Source organism: Mastacembelus armatus, chromosome 18, assembly GCF_900324485.2.
Source record: "Mastacembelus armatus chromosome 18, fMasArm1.2, whole genome shotgun sequence".
Taxonomy (NCBI): Eukaryota; Metazoa; Chordata; class Actinopteri; order Synbranchiformes; family Mastacembelidae; genus Mastacembelus; species Mastacembelus armatus.
In genome coordinates this window covers 1674405-1700052 of record NC_046650.1, presented here as the reverse complement: position 1 = coordinate 1700052, position 25648 = coordinate 1674405, and the positions used below count along the sequence as shown (strand labels likewise).

At 40.0% G+C, this 25648-nt stretch overlaps 1 protein-coding gene across 3 annotated transcripts; it reads left to right on the top strand.

Moving 5' to 3' along the window:
• Nucleotides 1–436: 436 nt before the first annotated feature.
• Nucleotides 437–24648, top strand: rtn3 (reticulon 3). 3 transcript variants are annotated; one of them, XM_026317495.2, is made up of 9 exons: nucleotides 437–748; nucleotides 7488–7535; nucleotides 10678–13257; nucleotides 18207–18414; nucleotides 19067–19205; nucleotides 20089–20158; nucleotides 20737–20783; nucleotides 21158–21216; nucleotides 21324–24648. In XM_026317495.2, the coding sequence occupies exons 1-9, from the start codon at nucleotides 658–660 to the stop codon at nucleotides 21370–21372; spliced, it is 3291 nt and encodes a 1096-aa protein (XP_026173280.1). In that variant the 5' UTR covers nucleotides 437–657; the 3' UTR covers nucleotides 21373–24648. The 3 variants fall into 3 exon arrangements, with proteins under 3 accessions (XP_026173280.1, XP_026173262.1, XP_026173271.1); XM_026317477.2 differs by lacking the exon at nucleotides 10678–13257 and having other exon boundaries at nucleotides 456–748; XM_026317486.1 differs by lacking the exons at nucleotides 7488–7535; nucleotides 10678–13257 and having other exon boundaries at nucleotides 460–748.
• Nucleotides 24649–25648: the final 1000 nt, after the last annotated feature.

The following is a 25648-nucleotide window of genomic DNA, read 5'->3' as shown; positions in this document are numbered from 1 at the left end:
TGTAGACAACTCAAACATATCTCCATTTATGTCATTTCAAACTATACTTAAATAATTATTTTGTACAACTATTTACCCCAAATTCATACAACGTAGCCTCTTTAATATATAGCAGCTATTGTCCGAAATAATAGGGAGCAGGCGAACTATAACAACGTGTTTACGTTCAGGAATATTCCTCTAGCTGCGTTCAATTACCCTCTATTTTTTAGGTTCGTATGAACTTCACAACAAGATAACTATTTCCATCAAATACAATTTGATCATACTGATATAATAGTTGCTGGAATATATTTTAAAATGAAAAAGAGCGCGGACATGGTTGTCACAGTATCTAATTATAATCATTTGATCGTTGTACAGTATTGTACTTTATCGCAGAAGAAAACTGTATTTGCCAGAGTGGAAGCCAATACCTTGAACGTCACACAGCATGACATGTTTCCCCTCCTCCATAGTCCGCCCTGTCGCCCTCCGTCTCTGCTTTTTCTCTCAGTGCTCGGACGTTGCGTTAAGGTGAGGCTCCGAGTCCCGCTTTGGGGAAATTTGAGGAAAGTCAGACGACATATACACCTTGAGAGGACAGTCTAAGTCAGTTTAAAGTGAGAAAACACACATTTCACCATCATTGTGCAGTCGTTTTGAAACTACAGTAAAATGGATCCAATGACTCAGTCCGCCCAGATATCGTCGTCGCAAGGGATTGTCGATGGGCAAAATTCTGCTGCCAAAGATTCAAAGCTCTCCGGTAAGTGATTAGTGTTAACTTGTTTGACTAAACATTACTTTTAACTCAACGCTTTACCATTATTTACAGCTAAATCATATGTTTTTTCGTTTTTATTTACAAGGAAACGACAGGCATTTTCATGGCACAGGTTATCAAGTCCATAACGCGATTATTCAACTTAAACTAGAACTGTAACGTAGCCCTAACCACAATGTAGAAACACCTGCTTTTCATTTTGTCTGTTGTTGGCCTGTGCGTGGTAGTTACAGCTTTTATGACAAACACCTGTGGTAGAGAACATGTCGGACACACGGCTAATGTTACCACCCGTGTCTCGGTAGCTTTGCTCAGCCCCCGGTACATGCCGTTGTGTAGTATATGGCGAAAAGGCCACATTTTCATGGATGTTTTGTGGCCTTGCTGAGAGACACGGGCAGTAGTCGGAGTGGTAGAGCATCAGGTAAGACATTTGCAGGATATTACAGCTGAACACTCGGCAAATCTGCATAGCACTGAATTATATTTCTTGTTCCCGAGCGATGTCATTATGTTATTATGATTAGTGGGGCTGATTATAATGATAATGATAATGATATGTCCTGCCTAGCACTACTGATGTGTATCCTAATGACTGTTAATGTAGTCTGACGTCAAGCTTTTTGATAAGAATAATTGGATCACAGTTTTTATAGTAATATTTGGGGTGACAAAGCATTATTGGTGCTAAATGCTGCGATGCTCCCTGCACTGCAGATACATTGTTACTGGGTAACTGCCACTGAAGAAAGGACCTCTTAAAGGCGCATTACCCTTTTTGTGTCGTCTTAATGATGGCAGCAGAACAAAACACAATTCCTGTAGAGCTTCACTTATCATATTCTTTTGTCTAATTTCTCACCACTTTCTCTGTCACAGTCTTTAGTTTTTCAAGTTACAGTCTAATTACATGAAAACAAAGGGACAGTATCGCTTCCCAGGGCCTTATTGACAGGTTGTGTGGCAGGGAGTGGCAGCTACACCATCAGTGAGTATGTTTGTTTGTGTGTTAAGATGTCTGATTTGAACGCGGGGACTCAATCAGCCACTACATGTGAGCCATTCAAAAGTCCTCGTAGGCATGTTGTGTTGATCAAAAGGGTTGTAGGGTTTAAAGAATTGTTGCACATGTGGCCATGAGTGTAAGCTGGTTGTGGCAGGGTGTGACTTCTCACTGAGTTGGTCTTGAACTCCTTGTCACTAAGGAAAGGGAGGCAAAAATTACATTAGAAATGTACTGGAGTGCAAATGTAAGCACATACTTTATTCCAGTCTTACAGTTATGTGAGGCACCATATGATTTAAAAACCTATGACAACAACCAAAATTTTATCTTTAACAATTACAGGTTAGGCTATTATTGAACAATGGTTAAATCTTATTACTAATTAACAGCCATGAACAGAATGGTAATGACATAAAACGTATGGTAGCTGTGAAAATAGTTTCAGCAGCCCTGACCAAACTCAGAATGATCACAGTTGATAGATAACAGACATTGCTTTCAGCAAACCTTGCTCATCACAGCAGTGCTGAGTCACCTCAGATTGTGGGCTTTGTCCCCACTCTGCTTCTACATCATGTGGAAACACTGTTTGTAGATGATTCCTAATTAGAAAATAGACATGTCTCTTAGTGCCCCTTTACCCCATGTTTTAATTGATGTTTTTATAAAAGTCATGCAACTACAGTATGTAAAAATAACACCCCTCTTTAAGAAAAACTCAGAGCAATGAGTTTGACATGACTGCTGTGCTGAATTAGTGGTTTGGAAATTTATGTTATACTGAGTTTTTTGCTTTGTGGCAGACATTTGTTCTTTGGTGCGTATTGCCCAACCCTTATTGTAGTCATGTTTTTCAAAAATAAACCTAGTATAGAATAATTTCAGTCTGACATAGCAGATGGTCTGCCTTTGCAGGTTCTTTCTATAGATGAGCCCATTTCACTTGGCTTGCACACTGAGTGTCAGTAGGCACACAGCAAGTGGGACAGTTCAAAATGAGAACTTTATTTTCCAGACTATATTGCATCAGATTTTTAGGGGAAGTTAGCCACCATGTTCTTGTGTATAATTTTGAACACTGTAAAGTGTTTTTAATATCACAAATCAACATCAGGTGTCAGATTGATCCCAGGTTCATTGTGCAGCTTCTTGTGTGGGACAGCAAGCCCATAAAGAACCCACTAGAGTTCATGAAGAACCAGGACTCCTGCAGCAGATGGTCTGACCCCCAAAGAGGCCAAGTGAGTCCGAGTGGGATCACATGAAGAGACAGAAACATTAGGACAGCCTGGATGTAAAGAAGAACTGCAGCAAATTTGCTGCAAAGTACCAGGAGAAACTGTGTGCAGGTCAAACCAAAGAAAACTGCTGGTGGTTTAAGGGCAACGGGGAGTGCTGCACATACTGATTAGATTTGGGTTTGGCTCCATTCACTGCATTCACTACCTTATAAATGAAAACACAATGTATGTGAAACATATTAAAAGCATCCCCTGTGAATTTTTAGTGCCTAAAACTTTTACGCATTACTTTATTAAAAATATTGTACCTGCCCCTGACTTTGGCTTCACATCTGCGGGGCTGGAAATTGACTCCTAACCACATCAGCTTCGACATCCACCACATTACTATTCAGCAAAACTGCTTAAATTGTCTCAGTATTATTTGGCAGATGGCAAAAAAAAAAAAAAATCTTCCAGCGGCCTCTTCATTTCATTGTTCTTCAGAGATTTCACGCTGTCACAGGATGCACATAGTGACACCGGTGAAAACAACAATACAACCTTTCTTTCCAGCGCTATAACAGATTATTGCAGCACTGAGATACATGAAGCCTTAGCTGTTTGATGACTGTAATTCTCTGTTTGGTGTTCAACAGCTGTCTCTGTGCTCATATATCTAACATGAGCACACTAACCTTTATATTGTTGGAGACCTCAAACCCTGCCTTTCATTATGGTATGTTAGCTTTCAGAGTGACTTTACTGTAAAATAATGGAAGAATTGCATACTTTTCTGCTGCTTTTGGTATTGATTTTGATTAGTTAATATAACTGTTAGCTATCGATTATTTTTGGAGTCGAGTATTCTACCAAATATTTCAGCGATTACTCAAGTAATTGGATAAAATAGACTTGTGCATTTTTTTTTAACAATAATATAGTGTAATGCATGACAGAACTGACAAACTGAAATTATGTTACTTTGTGTTGGCTCCGCTGGGTGAGCCAGTCTGGTTCACAACTGGATGCTTTCTGTTCAAATGTTGAAGCACTGACGAAGTGCTGTTGTGGTCCTCCAGCTCTGCTTTACAATGCACGCATTGCACCGTGTTGTCGTCTTTTTTAAGTTTGAAATGATCCCAAACTTTGGAAATTTTCTGCCTTTTACGGACGCTTTTTGCCATAGCACCAACTTTTAATCCCTAGGCAGAGCAGGTCCTATAACACAAGTGATAGTAATTAAACAAATCCTCGAGGCAAAGAATTTTCTTCAAGGATTTTTTGTAATTGAATTCCTCGATTTCCTCGAGGATTCGTTGCATCCCTATCAGTTACTATAGTAAGAAGTAGCGATTGCAATTGGGTATATAGGTAAAGACAAAAAACAAAAACTTGCGAGGTTTTCAAAATCCCATTTGGATGCTGAATGCAAGATGAAAGGGATTCCCACAATCCACAGACGGTGCAAAACTATGCAGCCTGCATCAGCTAGCCACTGCGGCAATGTCAGGTCCACCCGTGTGAAATGCACACCTGGAGCTGAACTGTGCACAGCTACATTCAGCAGTAGAAAGGTGCAGGCTTGGCTCAAAGCATGGACAGTGGTATGGAGTATAGAAGGTATCGAGGGGCCCCACAAATTTTCTTCTTAATCTTGTGATCTGACTGGTAAAAAATGAGGTTACCTGCTTACATGATTTTGGTGCCCTTCTCATTACATTCTCATTAATAGTGTTTAATCAAAATGATTTTTTTGCACTGATCATGATAGGCACTTAATATGAATTGAAACACAAAATCAAGGCTTCAAAAGTTCATTGATCCTCCCCCTCTCTCTGATTGTGTCGCCAAGATGACCTTCCTCCCTCCTCTCCCATATTGCTTAGGTCACAGAGGCAATCAGATAGCCCTCGGGGTGAATAGTACAGGGTAGCTTGAGCACCATGGTAGAAGTGGCAGCCAGGACATTCAACACAATCTGCAGCACTCCACTTTGACACCAGCCTAAAAAAAACAGAGGCCAAAGTGCCAAACCTGAGTTCTGACTCGTATTTGACAAATGACAGGTTAACACACACAGGTTTAACTGTACTCTCTGACTGTATTAATGCAATGTATGGACCTGTCCATGTCGTGTATTTTGCATGCTCAAGTTTCTTTTGAATGGAGACTATGAGAATGGAGCTAGCATGCTCAGAGTAGAGAACGATGCTTGTGGCAACACCTCCATGGTTTCATTTGTCTATACTGCAATGAGGTAAAACAAATCTTTTCAGATTGCAGCAAGTGCACCAGACATCATGTGACAAGAACCAACCAACCAGCTTCACCCTTTCTGTAACAACATCCGGTTCAAAGCTTATCCCAGATGGCATAGTTGATAATTCTAGTACAGAGGTATCCAGAGCTTTATGGGGTTTTTTTTTTTTAATGTTTTTTTTTTTATTTTGAGACCAACAGGAGAAACAGTGCCTGGATACACATAAGAGCAAAGCTTCTGATAAATGGGGAACAAGATGATATGGTATGCTTTGCCACTAACGCTTACGAGTTAGCTGTTTGGTGCTGGAAATCCAGTTTGATTTGTCCTTCAACTCACTTGTCATCATGTATTACACAGCTCATGGTTGCTTAGGAATGGCAGACACCATGGAATGGCAAGTTCTTGATCGCTTGCTGGAAAGGACGAGACATGGCACGGCTGGCATTTTCCACGCATTTCCAGACACAACGTGTCTAAGTACTTTCCCAAAACGATTTGGGAAGACGATTCCCGCAATCAGACTTTAAAGCTACATTAATCAGCATTTTATGTATTAATGAAGCCCAGTGCAATCAATCATTTTCTAGTAAAAAGCCAGTAAGTGTAATAATGAAATAAATTTGATCAAAAATCATAGTTAGAAAAGTAATATTTTCAGCTGCTTTGCACATGGTCTCTCATCCACTGCTAGTGTGTTTTAGCCGTAGCCCCTTCTTCGGTGCAATAGGAAATTGTTCTTTTAGGCATTTATGTTAACATTTTTCAGTATTTTTTTCTGGCTGAGACACTCCCACATTAGCTCCTCCTCCATCTACCTAGATATGTGCTGTATGTGCAGAATTTTTTCAAAATTTGTGTTTGAGACTCTAAAATGCATTGTTCACATTGATGTACATAAACGTGTTTTATGTAATCTCACATTCATGTATGGCTTTGCATCTTAATTCTGCCCCCACAATAATACAAAAGTAAGGTTTAGGGCTTGTGTAGTAAAAAGTAAAGGTGTGGCTTGTTAAAGTAACAACCATATGAATCTGAGAGAAGGAATGTTGCACCACAAGGGCACACCAACCCCAGCCTGCTCAGCCTGTACACCTTTCAGTTGAGCTGAGCTGAAGGTGGATGCCACACCTACCAGAGTTAGTCAGGAACTTGCACATTTCCAGTCTTCATCAGTGACTCAAGTTGCCATTCCCAACCCTTTAGATGACCAAGAAGAACAAGGTGTGAACTCAGCATCTTTATCCTGATGTAGTTCACCATGATGTTTTTGAGTGGAAGCTGTAATGTCCCCAAAAAGTTAATGTACTTGGCCAGCAGTGGAGTTCAGTTCCTAAGTGTTGGACAGACTGTTCTTCATTCTTCTGGCTGTGTGCTTCAGTACATTGAATGTGAAATGAAATAATACATACTACTAAAGAGCCCCCATGAGCGCCAACACAATGCTATGTGATCTTACCTCCCTTAAAATAAGCTTTCTGATCTATCAAACTGGGAAAGCTGTTTTCATGGAAGTGGTTTTGTGTCCAGCAACACTGGCATGTGGAAACAAGGAAAAGATAAACACAGACTGCTAGAAGAACATTTAATTGTCTAAAGATTGTCTAAAATATCATTGTATGTTGTAGCATTAAGGTTTCCCTTGACTGGAACTAAGGGGTCTTCACGAAACCATGAAGAAACAGCAGTTCACAGTTCACACAGGACTGTTGTGCAAAACTACCCACATACCTTTTGTTGTAGTGTAAAGGAAACATCTATCCTGCTAGATTTTATTGTAACAACTTAATGATGGAAACATCTATCCTGCTAGATTTTATTGTAACAACTTGATGATGGGAGAAGCATTATAGAAGTGGTGGTGTTGTCAGTAGAAGCTGTAGTTATTTAGTAGGAAGTACTTCTGCTTGCTCATAGCAACAATTAAAGTAAAATAAGAAGTGCTTTTGTCTTTCTGAGCTATTTGGTCTTGGCTGCATAGCAAATATAAGTTCATGTGTTTAAGTTAGTGTACATCTACTAAAGTTAACAATGTCAGCATATGCATTCAGCATTTGAGTAATCTTTAATGTTTTCCTGTCTTTGTTTGAAGTTCATATATAGCATGAAGAGTTGTTAAGGCTGGATAAGTTAACTTTTGGTTTGAATGCCTTTATTTAAATAGGTTCAGTGAATAGTAGTTCTTTTTCTTCTAGGATGATCATCATTCTGTCCTTTTTATTTTTTCAGATTCCTTTCTTTCCTCTTCGCCTGTATCTCTCATTCAGTCTCCTCAAGGCAAGTGTGTGGTTCTCTTACGCTGCTCGCCTGCTCGCTCTCCTTGTCCTGTACCCTCACGCTAGCCTGCTGCTGTACTGCTCTACTTCACCCCTCTTTTGCTAGTGCCCCTCTCCTGCTGATCATGGTCCAATAACAATAAAACAATCCTGCAAAGAAACTAGCAACACAATCAACTCTAGCCCCACCCCTGCCTTGACAGGGGTCTAACCTCCCCACCCCCAAATAATTATGCTCTCCCGTCTATTTTAAACCATTGTATGTATCTATGCATAGCCATAGTCTGTTCAGCAGGTATTTAACCAATAGAGTTTATACATGTACATTTAGAGTATAAAAAGTATCTCAATTGCCTTGAAAGTGATAATATCTAATTGGCATAAATCACCAGCCCAAATGAAAACCAGTCTGAGTCAGAACTCACTGCTTCTTCTTTGCCAATCTAACCAGACACCAAGAAACAGAGTTGTAAAACTTAGCTTCTGCAGCTGCTAGTAGTCTGATCCATTTCATTCTGTAACGCCTACTAGCAAGCATTATTTAGGTCAGCAGCACTCACTGTAGGTTCAAGATAATCCCAAGATTGCCACCTTATTTTAAGAAAGTAGAGAAGTTCAAGTTGACATTGTGCTCACAAGAGCAGAAACCTAAAAATGGATCAGGTTGGTGTCCCATGGGACTGGTCCTACCTTCCTGCTGCCCTAGTATCCAAGCCACCCTGCACCTCAGTAGCAGTTGGGCGCTAGAGGATGAGTGGCACTGGAGATATCATCCACTGCCCTGTGGCCTGGGCCTGCGATAGCCTGTGGCTGCTCACTCACCCTCCACCCCACTATCTGCTTATGGCTTTATGCATGTGTCACATCCTGGCTTAAGCATTAAAAAGTAGGTTTTCTTTAAGCAGTTTTGCTTCTTTAAAATTCTTTTTGAGCTTTGATTTTTATCAGGGTTAGAAGTCTAACTGCAGACACTCTGTTTTTATTATATTTTCTGAAACAACAAATTAAATTGCAGGCCACGAACAGCCGGCATGCAGTGAAAGCTGCAATACTGACATTTACATATATGCTGAAAAGTTACCCCTCACCCCCCACCCCCCATTCAGCTGCCAAAGCTAATCAGATCATCTGTCGTTGACTGCTGGTAATGATAAAATGACTAAATGAAAACACAGATTATTATACAGCTCTAATAAGTTGAGATTTTTATATATATATATATATATATATATATATATAAACATAAACATAAACATACTGACCTTAAGGCCACCCTCATAGCAGAAGAGGTTTCTGCTAGTTCTGGTAAATCAGAAAAAAATTTGATGACCAGGCCAAATAACGTACCTACACAGCTTCAGTTACTGCAGAAAGCATGTTACATAAATTGGACATGGAAGGACACTGAGGCCTAATTTGGCAGATGGTAGATGTCTAGTGGCCGTTTCTTAAGCAAAGTTGTTGACCACTATATCTGAACAATCTTCATCAAACCATTAGTGAATTATAGTCCTGTTGAAAGCAGTCTATGCTCTAATCAAGTAGTATTAAATCTCTACCATCTGTGGATGTATTCTCAGAGCACTGTTTTGGAATTTGTTTACAAGTACTGAGCCAAAGGACTATAACGCTGCTGGCGAGATGGAAAGTCCATTCATGTGGCCTAGTTTGAACAAGGCTTTGTATTGTGGCATGGGGAGGTGGCAGTGCAATCCAAGACAAAGTGGACCAGTCAGGCACCAGGGGGCTAAACAATTGCAGGGTGGGGTCTGACAATGCCGCTAACACTGCAGATATTCCTTGAAGTAAGAAAAATCTAGACCGTGCAATAACTAGGCAAAATTAGTCCATTTCTGATGAAAGATTAATAGGACAAGGTTGGCATGCAAGTGTGGAGCTGAACAGCTATGCTCCGTTGCTAATGTAGCTTACTATTTTCTGTCGTGATTGTTGGATGTTGGGTGCTGAGAATCACACAGGAGTTCGATGCTGAAAGGGATCATGTGATTGTTGGAATAGTTGATTACTTTGTGGCCTCCAGGATGGCAAGGGGTAACATGGCCATCATAGTGACTTTGAAAGCCTCCTTAGCTGAATGGCTGTGGAGATGATGTTGTTTAAATGGCTTTTTCACAGAGTGAAGGCAGCAGTATTATCTAACTTTTGATATTTCTTCACTTTTGAGGTATCATAACATTGTTTTTCACAATGTTAAAATGGGCAGTTCTAATTATGTAGTAACTGACCACAAGAATGAATACACTTCAACACTACAACACTTGAGTTGCAATAAAGTGAAGACTTCTTTAATTTTATGTTAAGCTCTGAAATGTTGCAATGCTCTGAACTCACCAGATTTCTGAAGCAGTGCAAAAATTTGAGTTGAAATACTTTAAAATCTTAAACTGGGAACGTAAATTCTATGCAGTGTGTGTTATATAAGACTCAGTAAAATGAAAAGGTATGGGTTTCAAAGATTTCTAACCTTTGGCTTTCTTTTAATCACATCTATATGTAAGCACAAATAAGTTACATAATCTTTTTTTCTCAGAAAATTGAAAAAAGGTCAGGGCGAGGGCATATTATGTGAAACTAAGAGGACAGTAGCTCTGTAGTTAACTTGACTCACCTTAAACTCAATCACACACTAACACCCTATTTATTTTGTCTACAAAGGAAAATTGTTAAATCAAAAACCTTTTCAAATGGAATAATGACTACATTAATGAAGTATTTTTTATTAAAAAGAAAAAGCTTTTAAATATGCAACTGTATAACAAGTAGTGCATTTGCTATACAAATTGCAACATGTCATCATAACCATGCAGGGTGATTTACAAGTGCTATCTATAAGAAAGGTTATATTTCTTTTGCTGCTTCATTTGATCATTTAGATAAAGTTGCCAAACTGAGTGTTGGTTGATGGCAGCATTGTGGAGTAGCTTAGAACAGCATGTAAGAAGTGAAGGTCTCATTCATTATATGAATCTGCCTTACATTTCCATGATGCAATGCATGAATGCTTGGGCTGCAACATTAAGGCCTTGCTGAATAATGTTAGAGGTGCATGGGAGTTTATTGTCTGACTTAAATGACATCCCCTTTTTCCTCTTCGCTATTGTTCTTCGTGCATATCGATGCAGACAAAAGAGTCATCCTGGACTCTGACAAGCCCTGTGAAGGTGTAGCGACATCACTTCGCTTTCCTTGCCAACCAGGTTCATACACACCTGGTCATTACGGGAGTGAAGCTGGGCCACCAGATGGACAACCTGATTCACCAATAAAGACATCCCCTGTTGCAGAACGAATAAAGGCACTGGAGGCTCTTGCTGCTAAAAAGAAGGAATCTGATTTTAGAAGCGATGGAGGTTTCTCTCACTTCAGAGAGAGGCATTCTGATAAATCCCATGCTGAGACCCAAAAATCTCCTACTGAGAAAAATCCACCAACTGTACAGACGAAAGGAGGTTCTGCTGACAAGGAGTCACCAGAATCCCCCTTTGAGGTTCTTGGGGATTTAAAACAAGTGAATGAATTTGAAGAAACAGAAGAGTGGATGAAGGCTCATTTACCTCCTGTGCCAGACTTTGATGGTGTAGATTTACTTAAAGGCACCCTGACTTTGGACAGTGTTATATCAAAGGAAGAGAAAGAGATGGACATAGTTACACCTGATGCTCTTTCTGCCTTTGCTGTTGTCCCTGATGCTTTTATGGATTCTCTTGATGATGCTCCAAAACTGAAGGATGAGGTCAGTGATATACAGAAGGAGGAGTCAGAGTTTGACCTTAGTTTTTTGCCAACAGCCTACATGTGGGATCAGCAGGAAAAATCAAGTGTCCAAGCTGGAGCAACTCGCCATTCAGAATTTCAGGCTTCACCTGCACCTCCTGCAGGCTTTGGCTCTCCCACATCTCCTGGGTCCCCACCAATTAACATGGATGATAAAAAGAATGTTTCAGATGAGAAGACCCTTTGGCATGGTGATCTAGAGCCCCCAGAGGCAAGTGAAGCAGAGAGTTCAGGAGAGTCAGACGATACTGTCATTGAAGATGGTGTCATTGTTCCTGCTTCTGTTCCCCTTCCATCTTCTGATCAAGTAGTTTCAAATAATCCTACCACAGCTACAGCAACTCCCAATCCTCCCAATGAGGACAAGGAGATTCCTCCACCAAAGTCTGAGAGGAGGCTAATGCAGGTTCCAACAATCAATGTTATTGAGACAGATGAGCCAAATTACAGTGATGAAGAAATGGAAATCGATCTTGAAGCAGAGGAAGATGACGATTATGAGGTTGTAAAAGATTTAGCCAGAGAGGCAACAAAAACCCCAGAACCAGAGCCAAATGACAAGAAAAACGAGATACCCAAGACACGCCCCTTAGAAACTGAATTCATGGAAGGCTACTCTCCCCCGTCCTCTCCTGTGGACTCTGATGCTGAATACGCTCCCACACACGAAATACTCAAATCTCTCCCAGAAACAGTCCATCAGGAAACTGAAGCCCTCCATCAGGAAACTGAAGCCCTACTTACTGTTTCAAATGACTCAGAGTCTGATTTGTCCCAAATGCAATCTGAAACGTCACAGACCTCTTTCATACCAACCACTTCTTATCCTTTCACAGTCACAAATGAAGTAGTGGGCTTACAAGACAATGATGACGAATGGTCAGAAGAAGCAAAAGATATCTTGGTCAAACCCCACACACAGTCCAAATTGGATAAAAAAGGCAACACAGCTGTACAAGAGGCTTGTATGGAGACAGCATCCTTTTCTAAAACCAGCATTATGCAAGATGACTTATATGATACACAGTCATTTGATTATGATTATGATGTAGCCTCTCCTTTGGATGATGTCGATAAAGGGCTAAACAACACTAAGGAGCAGTTTCTTTCTGATTCTTCTGAAATCCACATGGAAACACTCGATGACAGCACTGCACAAAATAATATTCCAGAAGACATTCAAAATCTGGACAGCTTTACTTCACTGGATTATGACAAAACCTTCCCCACGCCAGTTGGTCAGTCATCTCTTAGAGAATATTCTCAAGACTCATATTCCTCTTTCCAATGTGAGACACAAAACAACATTAATGATCAAGATTTCACTAAGGAAATGTGCACAGATGTTTCAGATAACATGGCAAATGAAAACTCCCTCAAAGTGCAGAAAAGTGATGTGAAGATCCAGCAGGATACTGAAGAAGGAGACCATGTGCCAAACTCAACAAGCAAAAGCAACAGCCATGACGATTCAGTTTGTGAGCCTTCAGATAGCTTTGTGGATTTTATGCGTGAGTGTCTGAAATCAAGGCAAGATGAAGAGCCCGACAATGTTCCCCAAAGTGTTTCCTCCAAGACAAAGTTCTGTGAAACTGGTTTACCTCCCTCACAGTCCCCACCAAGCATGGTGATGGATCTTGAACAGGAGCAGCTTACTATCAGTGCTCTCAAAGAGCTGGGCAGCAGTCAAGAGGAGGATGAAGAGGTCTCTCCCTACTCAAAGGTTTCTGACTGGGACAACACTACCCGCAATACTACGACTATAGATCAGTCTACATTTTCCTCAGTTCCTAACCCTCCATATTCCCAAACCAATCGTACAATCGACAGCATGTATTCCAAAGAGGTGGAAGCCATTGACGAATGGGTGGCTGAAGCCTGTCATCTTGCTGAGCATGTGTTGACAGCAATACTAACTCACTTATCAGGTAACACATCTTTCTTTTGGGCAGTAGGCCATTAACCCTCATGCAGTCACCTCAACAGGACCCCTTTTCTTACTTGGACATTGTAACTGCCCACTCCTTTTCCTTTTTTACATATTGCGTACATGTAATTTTTCTGGCAGGATGAAAACCAACTACCTTTTTCAGATAGGCCACTTTCCAGCCATCTCCTTCTTTTGTTCTAATATGGCCTTTAATCATAGTCACTACTTTTTTGTCACCAGTTAGCAAGGAGTTATAGTAAGAAAGTATAAAAGCCCTGGAATCCTTCAAATGACTTATATTTACAACATATAAATTGAAAACTGTTTTGTACTTGTTCTTAAAGGTCAGACTCTATCAATACAGATGAGTATTGCATTTTTTAATACAGTACACTATAATAACTCTTGAATTTGTTTTATCATTAAGAAGCTCTTTGGTGTTCATTCTACAATTTTCAGTAATTGCACAGATCTCATTACTTACATGCATGTCATGAAGATTACCAAAGAAGAGGGGAGAGAATTTTTTTGCTTGATGCACTAAAAAGTGACAAAAACTGCTCCTTGTATAGAGATCCCTCTCAAAGTCCAGGAAGACCACCTTTGAGGTGGCATGTGATGCTAAATGGCTTTTCAAAGTTACACAAATAGTGTAGAGGATAGTGTGTCAGGTATGTTTTCACAGATGGCTCTACCAACACACAAAAATCTCTCTTGAAAGTCAGAGTCTGATCTGACAGTATCAGAGAGATTGAAAGAAACCTTCAGGTGGTTAAAAAGACTTGTGGTGTTACTGTGAAGCAAATCTCACACATAATGTGGTTTTCATCAGCGTCAGATTCCTCAAATCCAAACTTCCAGATAACAGAATTGATTCTCCCTTTTTTGCTGACTAAATGCTGCTGCCGCTCCCTTTAGGCCACCTTCACTTGCACTGCTTTTTAAATATCACAAGATATCACACACGACTTGCTTCGCTGACCGTATAGATTGAGTTTAGGCTTTGGAAGAGGCCAACGTGTACGTCATTCAGAACACAAGACAAAAATAAGGAAAACAGAATGTGGCAAAATAATAATTTTTTTCTTAATTACATTGTTTTTGTGATTGATTGGTGCTGAAATCAAAATTTGATTAATTGCACAGCCCTAAAGTGTAGTGTGCTCTATGGATACTAAGGCTGCACATGGTCCAGTGATTACCACGTCATTTGATCTTATGACCCTCTCCTGCCCTCTGTCCTTTAAAGCTCGGCAGTGGTCCATTGATAGAGAGGGTGAGTGTTTAACTATGGTGGCCAGGTGTTGGCTTGCAAGAACCTTGGAAGTCACACGGTACAGTCAATCCCCAGTGTCAGATGTCTACCTTCGTGCGACTTTCCACAGCACATTTAGCGACAAGGTGTGGTATAAAGAACAAACTCATGCAAAATCTGCCTTAAGCATAAAATGCTATGCTGGGAAATGACTATTCTGTCACATCTTTGCCTCCCTTGTCTAATCCTCTCCTCCTTTCTTTATCTAGACGCTCACCTTTCCTTTTTTGAGTTTCCTCTAAGAACCATCAGTCTGACAGCTGCTTTAAGCCAGTCTGATTGCATCTATCACATCTTAATGTGATAATTATTGTGTTCATCAAATGTTGACCAGAGCAAGGCCCAAAAACCGCACCATATTATATTTCAGGATTTACAACAGCCAGTCCTCTTCCCTCCTCTTCTCAGCAAACATGATCTGCGGTCCACATGCACATGCAGATGGCAACCCCAGCACGTTCTGTTGTACATCTACATGTAACAAATGGTTCAGTCTAAAGTTGGCACACCAGAAAGCTGAGTAATTGTTTGGTAGCAACAACATACTCAGAGAAAGTGTGGAGAAGCAGGAATAAAGAAACTCAGTCTGTTTTAGCTTCATTTTAAAACAGATATTTTTATTGTGAAGCTTGTTAGTAGTGCACATAACAAATTATTTCCAAAATGTGATATGACTTGGTGATGAAAAGGAAGCTTGGTTTTGTTTTGATCTGTTCTGTAGATGGGCTTGTGTTGTTGAGCACTCCCCCTCCAGCCACCAGCTTGTGCTATTTTTGTTTCTCTGCAGCACTCCTCCAAAACTCAATAGAGTATTGGCCAGGGTGCACATGGTTAGGTGAGTTTGTCTCAGTGGCTGTGCCTGTTGTCATACTGATATGCTTGATATTTGCTGCACTACCATACAAGCTTTCCCCAAAAAAGCCAGATTTTCAAAATATTGACTACAGCCATCTCACTGGAATCCACACATTGGTGGCCACAATCAGTTTTTTGCTTCTTTTTTTTTTTTTTTAAAAACGAGTTACAAACGAACTAGTTTTACTGCCAGACTGCAAGATTAGTTTAATTCTAGCAGTATGTTGGTGTTTAGATTTGTGTTAATCTTTTCCAAGATTGGAGAGGAGGAGGAAAGGCACAAGAATAATTGTACAGAGCCTGTGTCAGATCTGTATGGATTAATGAACATAAACACTTATTGCATGGTGGCAGCCTCTTATTCAGTAAAACAGTAAGACACTGCAAAATAGCTTGAAACTTCTCCCAGGTTGTTCTACGTATGTCTCACTGTTACACTGTATTACCAAATAAATAAAATAATGTCAACATGGCTAATGTGGGGAACTTGAAGCACAGCACATATACAACACATGCATCCAGCATTGTGAAGATGATATTAACAGATGTCTGACTTGCTCCTATAAATCAAAACCCCCACTGTAGCTACCTACAGTGGGACTTAAAATTGTCCTTTGCATTAACTATGAATCTAGCTTCAAATGGCACATAGTTGTCCACTAGTGCAGTTCAGGTGCTTAAATCTGTAGTCCACTGCAGCCTACTTCCCCCCAGCCTGTGGTTGAGTGTAGCTTTAAGAGCAGCACATAGCACAGGAAAAACAGGCCACTGCGCCTCAGCCACCACTGGGACTTGAGCAGAGGAGAGCCAGGGCGAGAAACCTAGAGGCAGAAAAGGAGATAATGAACAACCGTGGTCAGGCTCCAGCTGCCTCTTTGTGGATACTGGCAGCAAAGCATGCTGGGAGAATGCAAACACCCCTGCAGTGCAGGGCAAGGAAACCCCACTTATTGTTGCTGTTGGATGAAAACATTCTATCTCCACTGTGTAGATGAATGTTGTAAAATGCATTATTAAATGTCAGCTCACTGAGTTGATAAATGTGGGCTGTCAGTTTCGATTCATCTATATATTTAGCCTTATAGTGTTTCTAGGATATTGATGTAATATAGGGTTTCTAAGCAGTTGAGTAGTGTCTTCCTGTATTTACTACAGGGCAGCACTAAACAATGACAAAAATCAGAGTCTCTATTTTGAGTGATAAGGATATGCCATATGCATTGTGGAGTGTCAAAGGGTGAGTCAAGGTGGATTATTGTTCAAACAAATGTAGAGTACAGGCCTTATCACACCAGAGAGTGGAGAAACAAAATGAATTTGCTCATCCTGACAAAATAAGTGATATTGAAAGCCAGTCAACAATAGTACTCCAAGGAACCTAAGCAAATGGTCATTTCAGACATTTGGTTCAAATATTTGTAAACCTTTTGTGCAGTAGTTTGTTCTCCTACACGACAAGGCTATATGGGCATGGGTGGTGCAACACTGCTGATAGGGCATGCATTTTTTTTTTCTCTCTCTCTGGGGCACTTTGCCACAACAGAGGTCATTTGTGTTGACACCGTGGAATTTCCCCATGACTAAAACCAAGAAATCTTTGTCCACCTCATTGCCTCCAAGATGACGAAAAACTGATGTCTTAATTGTCTGCAAGAAGATTCATTGATTGTGATTCCACTGAAGTGAATCAGTTTCACACTTATGGGGACTTCTACTATATAAATCATTGAATTTTAGAATGATAACTTCGTTAAATGTTGGAGTTAGGCGAGTAGTGGTTAGGATAAGTCAGTGTAAAGACCCAACAGGGCTTGAAAACAAAGAACTGAAATTTAATGCAATTCAGTACAAATCTTTTGTACTGAGTTGCATTAACTACTGAAAAACTACTCATACATTTATGAAGCTTATTGATGCTTATATCATTTTTGTTAACACTTTGAATAGTAATTCTCTGCTATTCAAATATGAGGCCAATTTTAAGGCTGTAGATTTGATATTCTGTCCTTCCAGTTACAATCTGTACACGAGACAGTGTGTGACACAGTACTCTTCTCACTGAATTATAGCTCAGTGCTCAGGAACATGGACCCATCTATAGGAATTTCCATTCCTCCTGCATTCAGTATAGCAGAGTTGGTCAGAGTAGGGCAGTAATGGCTCATTTGGCCAAAAATGTGCTGAAAGTTTCTTAAGACAGCAGAGGTCTTTTAAATTTGTATTTTTTATTTTTTTTATTTTTTGTATAATCTAAAACTCTTTTATGATGTGTGAAGGTCCCACATAACATTTGTTCCTGCTTATCTAGTCAGAGCACTGAGGCCTGATCTCTTGCTGAGGCATCAGCCCATGTGGGTTCTCCACTGCCTTTTACACAGGGCTTTTATAAATACCCTCTTTTTCTCCACGCACAGGGAAGGAGTGTCAGCATGAGAGTGGCAGCTCCTTCCAGCATTACATAATCACGGTGTATAGGAAGCTGTCATGCACGACTGCTCACAGGACATGTATACAAACATGAAACAGGCATGCACAGCCTCTCTGTTATTCCAGGCTACAGATGCCAGAGGAGATTTATGGCACAGTTACACATTTTACTGGTGATGCTGATTAGGGGATGTTTTTCTGCGCCTAACTGATATTTTTGTTTTGAAGGCAAAAAGTAGCACTGTAAAATCATGGGTATACTGCTGTACCTTTTTTTTTAAAGTGGAAAATTGTAGTTTGAGCACAAAATGACATCAGAATGTAACCCCCTCCCCTCCACCTCTTTGCAGTTAAAGATCTGATCCACTGGCGAGACCCCAAGAAGTCGGGCTTGGTGTTCGGCCTGTCCATGCTGCTGCTGCTGTCTCTGGCAGCTTTCAGCGTGATCAGCGTGGTCTCCTACCTGCTGCTGGCACTCCTCTGTGTCACAATCACCTTCCGCATCTACAAGTCTGTGGTCCAGGCTGTACAGAAGTCTAACGATGGACATCCCTTCAAGTAAGACCAAAAGTGTGAATTTGAATTTTACTTGTTTGATAATGGCAACCAAAAGAAGTCTTCTTTTTTTTTTTTTTTTAAAGAGAGAATAAGACTTGTAATGTTTATATGTCAATGACAGGAAGTGACAAAATTAAGGTGTTTAAATGCATTAATTTCCCCACATTTTTAAATAGTTTTTGCTTTCTGAATGAGAACATGTGACAAAGGAAACATATTAAACGTGTTTGTGGCATCATGTGTTGGAGCATAAAGTATGAAGAAGTGATGGCTGCTGGAATTTGAACTGAAGAGACTTATTATGGAGGTTGGCTAGGAGTGCTGCTGTTTGGGAACGCAGATTTTACTATCATTTTTTCAAATGGTGGAAAGGGTCTGTTTCTTCTTCAAAATTGCAACTGATATCCCTGTGGTGGTTTTAACAAACTTTTAGAAATCAACAGCAAAACATTGGTATGACCTCAGCTCTCAGATTTTTGTTGTAGGAATTCTTTGTTAGAGTTGCTAGTTCTCTCTTTGGGGCCCTCTCTCTTAATTCATTCCAGTACATAGAGAAGATCTCAAAAATAATGTCAGTTTTCAAACAAAGGCCATTTCAGCCTGAAGACCCAGCCCCATTTTCGTCTCACCTTCCCTTCCTCCCTCCCTGCAGGGCCCTGATAGATAAGGATGTCAGCATCCCCCCAGAGACTTTCCGCAAGCACGTGGACGCCAGTCTGACCTACATCAACCGAGCCCTGAAGCAGATGAGCCGCCTCTTTCTGGTCGAGGACCTCGTGGACTCCCTAAAGGTGAGCAGCCGCAGCCTTGACTCACTGCCCAGTTTCACCCTGAGTGGTGCTCATTTTGTGTGCTTTTAATGGGAAACTATTCCCTCTCTGTCCCACAAAGATTCCTCTCCTGGGTGCAGTCTTTTTATAACTGACTGGTATGATAGTAATGCAGTATGAGGAGGGAGTTGGTCCTTTTCTAGTCAGAGTGGTTAAATCAAACATCAGTAGTTCTGATTATATTGGATCACAACAACTAAATGTCAGATTTTACAGATCACACTGTCATGAAACACATACACGTCCTCATATCAGGGAACAATGCCTGGTGTGTGGCAGAAACGGGGATACAAAACACTGCAGGAGAATAATTTAGATAATGAATCAATAACCCTAGCAGCACCGCCTCTTTTATTGTCTGTCCCACAAAGCCGTACTGCACATAAAAATGAGGACAGCCCCACTGTGGCTAGATGTAAATGTCCCAGTCTGTAAAATACACTTGTACCAATGCCTCACAATGTTCTTAAAATCCAGGTCTTGAAAAGGCCCCACACAGGCTAGTGAAAACTGCCAAGGTTTAAAGTGGGCGGAGTTTTGGAGTATTGACACTGTCATATGTCTATCTAAACCATCTACTAAGAGGAATAGTGAAAGGCTTAAGTTGTCCCTCCCTAACAGACCTAACAGGAGAGTCAGGCTTATGCACATTGCATTGGGCATAGGTGAAAACACCAATATGGGTGGGTCAGGGGCATGCAAAGCACTGAGCATAAAGGTGTGGCTTGTCACTAAAATATGGTGTTCTCAGGTTAACTGTAATAAACCAGATTAAGGTGTTGGAAGAATTGCTCGACCTTCTCTGAGTGGCCCTGTGTGCTTATTTGTTTGCTACTGTCCCCAGCTGGCTGTGGTCATGTGGCTGTTGACCTACGTAGGAGCCGTCTTCAATGGAATCACCATTCTCATCCTGGGTAAGCACCATGGGACCTGAGATACAAGTTTCAGAAAAAGTGCATGTTTCTGTTTTGCACACTGAAATGCACACATTTCAAATAATTGGCATATCTGAATTTAAAGAAAACTGGAATTGAAAAAGCTCTCATTGTCAACTAGTTGCTCTGAGCAATACTGTATCATGAGGTGATTCTAATATTTTATTTTCCATATGTTTTTTTAAAAAAAAAAAAAAAAAAAAGGACCTAAAAATATGAACACTTTCAATCTCATGTACACATTGACTGGAGCAAAATGGACACTAAGACTGATTTGCAGGACTGCCCTCTGTAGCAAAATGAGAGCACTGCACAGCTAAATCCAAATTGAATAAATGTAGACTTAGGAAATAAACTGAGCTGCATTTGTTAACATTGACAGCCCCACAGTTGGGCCAGCTTATATGTGAAATATATGTTGACATTTTTCATTATGGTTCTGAGAATTTCATGGTGACTTTTGAATCCATGTTGAGTTAATAAGCATACTACACTTTACAAACATTGTTTCATGCCTTACATGGAATTGTGCATTAACTGTGTTCTGTGTTTCTCAGCTGACATCCTGCTCTTTGCTGTGCCTCCAATCTACGAGAAAAACAAGGTGAGAGTGCAGCCGGATGACTTTAGAGTAAACATTTGAGGTTTTCTGTGCCCCCCCTTGTTGCTGTCCAGTGTGTATCTGTGGAGAACATGAAGTCACTGTGCTATTAGGTCATAAAAATGGCCATCAGTATTTCAACTACATAACCAGCATCAAGCAAAGATAAGTTCCTGATAAGTCTTTTTCTGTGAAACAGAAATGGTAACAAAGGACAGTGTGTTCCAATACACACCGAAAATGTGGTTAATTTTTTTCCAAGATGATGAACACATCATGGTCTACATGGCTCACAATAGCAGCTTTGCTACTTTTTTGGGTTTCATGTTCGTTTTTTGCAGCTGGCACTTATCCTTTTCATCTTTTTTTCCTTTCAGACTCAGATTGATCAGTACATCGACTTGGCACGTACTCAAGTCAACACCACAATTGCCAAGTAAGAGACTCTAATCATCAGTGAGGAGGTGGTCTACAACATTATCTTAGAACCTGCAGCTTTTATGCATTCATTCACTTCATAGATGTTTTGTTTTTCTCCCCCAGGTTGCAAGAGAAACTTCCTGGAGCTGTGAAGCGCAGCAAAACTGAATGATTGACCCCAACCATCACAAACCTCCATCTCACCATCGTCCTCATCTCCATCACCTTCTCCTACACCTCTCCAGTTAGCCCCCACCCCAGTCTAACTCTTCCTCTACAGTCTGTCTAGCATCACCACCCTACTACACTGAACCTTGCTAGGTAGAAAATTTTTGAGCTACTCAATATTCAATGTAAAACTACTGCGCAGCTTAACTTGCAAGCATTAGAAAAGAACTGTGCCTGTGCAAACAGGAAGTGTGTCACTAGTGAGGAAGTGATGTGACACTGGGGGACCCCACCTGTCCATGGGTGTACCACAAGAGAATAGAGGCAGGGTCGAGTGAACTAGACTGAATCTATGACCTGGTTTTTGTCGCACAGAAAGTTGGAAAGGTGGATGGATGGCTCTTTATGTCACAAATAAGCAAATATCTGTAACTACACTTTTTCCTGATGGTAAATAGCATTTCCAGCTTAAATTATCTAAAGAAAAACCAAAATATATTTTAAAAAAAAAGAAAAAAGCCAACCTTTTGGGTGTTATTGTGGATAGTCTTATCCTGCTCACTTGCTTTATAGCCATTGTATGGATAACATTCATTTTTTGAAGGTGGCAATGGGTTTGCTGTTATTGATTGGCCTGTTACAGTTTGTTTCTATTGACCTTACTGGCACTTCTGTATGTAAGTTTTTGCAATGCACTGAACTTTTTTTTTTTTTTAAATCCATGAGCAGGTTGAAATAAAAGGATTGGAACACTGAGCCAGCTGTGATAATTTGGTCTAGTTCACCCTGTTTTGAGCCGCATTTTTGGAACCGTTTTTTTTTGTCTGTATATAAACGTGAAGAAAACTACAGGCTCTCTGCTGTATGGAACACATTAGCCTCGCTTTTTATATCAATGGAATGTTCCATCACTTACAGCAGCCATAACTGCCTTTTTTGTTACACCTGTTCAAGCCACAAAGTATTGAGATCTCATTTTCACTTGTAAATTTGGGTTATTCTTATCAGTACTTAGTACCATTATTGATATTAATTGTAGGATGGCTGCTTTGACTCCCTACTTGCTTGACAGCCTCATTGTAAGTTATGTTAAGTGTCACTGAGCTTCATGATTTTAAACTAGAGGTCTTTCAGAAACCTCATGAGAAATAAATTCCTGATTGTTTGAGAGCTGAATAATACACACGCTGATTTGACTTTACCGTGGAGTCAATAGCATGCTAAGACCCATTTTGTTATAATTTGACAGAGTGACAGAACACAAGATGCTGTTATTTTCTTTCCAGAGCTGGGACACAGCTCCCACATTAAGGTTTAAGGCAATCAATTCCCATGGAAAATATAAATGTGAAAGCAGGAGATGCAGAAATTGATAGCAAAAATTAATTCCATTCGACCCCATTTAAAAATAACATCACTGAATTGCATTGAATTGCATCTTTTTTACATGTCAGTGTATTCATTAATTATTAACACTGTAGAATAACTTCTGGCATGTTTTAGACTGTACAAAGCCTCAGCAGTCACCGGAGAGGCAGTTCAGAGATTTGGAGTTTGGATAACAAAATTTAAGGTTGCTATTTGAAATAGAAAGTGTAGCTGGAGAGTGTGAAAGCTCTTTTCATAGTGGTTATTTGATTAGTTCACTTTGTTCTTTGACTGCTATGAAGCACATGTCATAATGTAAGCTGGAAACAGATTCTCACCCTTAATGTAGGCTGTAACATATTCTTGACCCTGACTTTTGTTAATGTTTATTGTGATTGTTTCAGTGATGTTCCTGAACTCAGTAAAACCATAGACATGTTAGCACTGCTGTGTCTCCATATTGTTTTAAGGGATGATGTTATAGAACATTAAATGGAAAGTATGTTCTGTCCATTTCATTGTATCCCAGTATAAGTTTGCATGGAGTAAATGTCCCCTGAATACTGAATTTGTTTTGGCCAACAGAGGCAGTTCATCTTTTCACTGCCTTTCAATGCAGTAACAAGTTAAACTTCTACTCAGTGCGCTGAATGTTTTCTCTGGTAGAACATTCCTCCCAATGCATGCTCTCTGCTCTGTGTCATCTCATTGATTGACTTTGTTGACTCTTCATGCCCAGTGTCCCATTCAGATGCCAGCTGTTAAAGCCAAAATATGCAACGTTTCTGTGGTTGATGCTACGGTACCTATCAAACCCTCCTTCAGCTGAGCAAATTGCAATTCCAACTGTGAGGGTGAACGGTGAATCTGGCTCATTGCAGAGACTGATTATGTTGTGATGCATCCTGTTTATTTATTTGAATGTGAAGAAGTTGCATATTATAGCTTTACAAGGCTACATCTTGCTACCGGAATGCATTAGATATTTGGTTTAATGAATTTTTTATTTATTTAATGAGTCAGTCTGCAGGTCAACCAAAATGCAGAAAGCATACTGTCTGGGGTAGTCGTTCAGACTTAACAGGGTCACAGATGTTTTATTTGCCCAGGTTTTCAGAGATTTGCACAGTGGAGGTGAATTGTCCATTTGTGGTTCTACAGCATTTTTTTGGCAATTCTGGCAATAGTATTTGCAGGAAAACGTCACAGTGAGCTACACAAACGACACTGTACTGTATATCGTACTGTAGGTAGAAATCTGAGACGTTGAATTTGATCTGAAAATTGGGGTAAATAAGATCCGTTAAAAATGCAAGTTGATCTCTAAGTTGTGAAGGAATTAAACTGAAGTAGACACCACCAGAGTTAAGTTTTGTATTTGTGTTCAACTGACCCTTTGTTTAACCAGCTACCTTCTGTCAGTGTCACCTCATCCCAGAAGTGTTGTGCTATAAAGCTAATCAGCTTGTAAAATGCACTGCACCTTTAAGTGAAACCTCAGTTCAGGAAAGGCCATGTTACCCATGTTAGTGATGACACTGTTAGTGATAATAGACTCAAACTCATAGTTTGCTTATTTCTTTAGATTTTAATATATAATATAAATAAAACAGATTTCCACATGCTCCCTCTCAGCATGTTGCTTTCCTCCCTTCCCTGTTTGTAACCCTGTGCATTGTTGGCTGTGGGAGTGTGGGAGGGTGTCTTTACTTGTCCTGGGCAAGTCTTGTTTTTGCTTTTGGCTCTTTACTGGTATCTAGAGGTTGTTCACTAAAATCAGTTCTGTTTTGTAATAGCTATGACTTTGGTTCCAATTTTTGAAGCTTTGGGAAAGATGAAAACTGAAAAAAAGTATGTATGTGGTCTCCGTACTGATGTCAAAGTGAAATTAATAAAAACATGTAAAAGGGCAGTGTTTTAGTGGATCTTTTCACTTCTCTTTAGGTAGAGGGCATTGAGGACCTTGGGAAAAATATATTTATGTATTTTCTCAGCATCCCTGCAGTGTAGGAGAATGGAGGATTAAAAAATACATCCAGATGAAATTTCTAAAATAAGATTTGACTTGGATTATAGTTTCTAATTTTAGACCAAGCTGGCATACTAAAATCGTGTTAATAGTCACCTGTCCCATTTAAAGCCTACATCATATTGCATAACAGAATCAAAGCCTCATATATGAAAATACTGGTCTGACAAAGTTAGCTGCTGTGTTTTGGTAGCACTAATATAAACCTGGATGTTCTAGAAATATGGATTTGTCTGAGCAACAAGATCCTAGGTCAGAATTCCCAAAAGCACATCTTACTAACATTTAGATGGATCATGAATTCCAAATATGAAGTTATTTTTGGAGTTCCACGCTAGCTGAATGAGAAAAAAGTCATTTTCTGTTATGTAAGTTTGGATTAGTTAAGAGACATTTAAAGAAAAGGGTCCAGTTGTTTCAGAATATACTCCTGAGTAGCTGATGTGCACATTAGCTATAGATACCCTTTTCCTGCAGAGGAAACCATGCAGTGGAAGCAAAACTGGCTCAAATGACATTGTAATGTCATATATACAATTTATACATTGCATATGTAGCAACATTGCCTACATTTTGGTCTTTAAATAACAAATTCACATCATGATGTCAGTCTGATGGTCAGAAATAATTAGTTTAAAATGGTATAATTTATAAATAATTTGCATACCCATCCATCTACTATCTACCACTTGCTCTGGAACATCCAGGGCTTCAGTGGGCTGGAGTCAATCCCTGACACTGGCTGAGAGGCAGGGCACGCCCTGGACAGATTACCAGTCTATCACAGGGCGTAATTTGCATGTTTTCATCTAGACACCGATACGCAACAGTGTGTGGACCAAGGTGCCCACATACTTTGAATAGCATCATAAAAGTGTGTCAG

Coding starts and splice junctions, on each gene's coding strand:
- rtn3 (XM_026317495.2), top strand. CDS start 658: ATGGATCCAATGACTCAGTCCGCCCAGATATCGTCGTCGCAAGGGATT. Junction 7,536..10,677: donor TCTCATTCAGTCTCCTCAAG/GCAAGTGTGTGG, acceptor ATATCGATGCAG/ACAAAAGAGTCATCCTGGAC. Junction 21,217..21,323: donor GTCAACACCACAATTGCCAA/GTAAGAGACTCT, acceptor TTTCTCCCCCAG/GTTGCAAGAGAAACTTCCTG.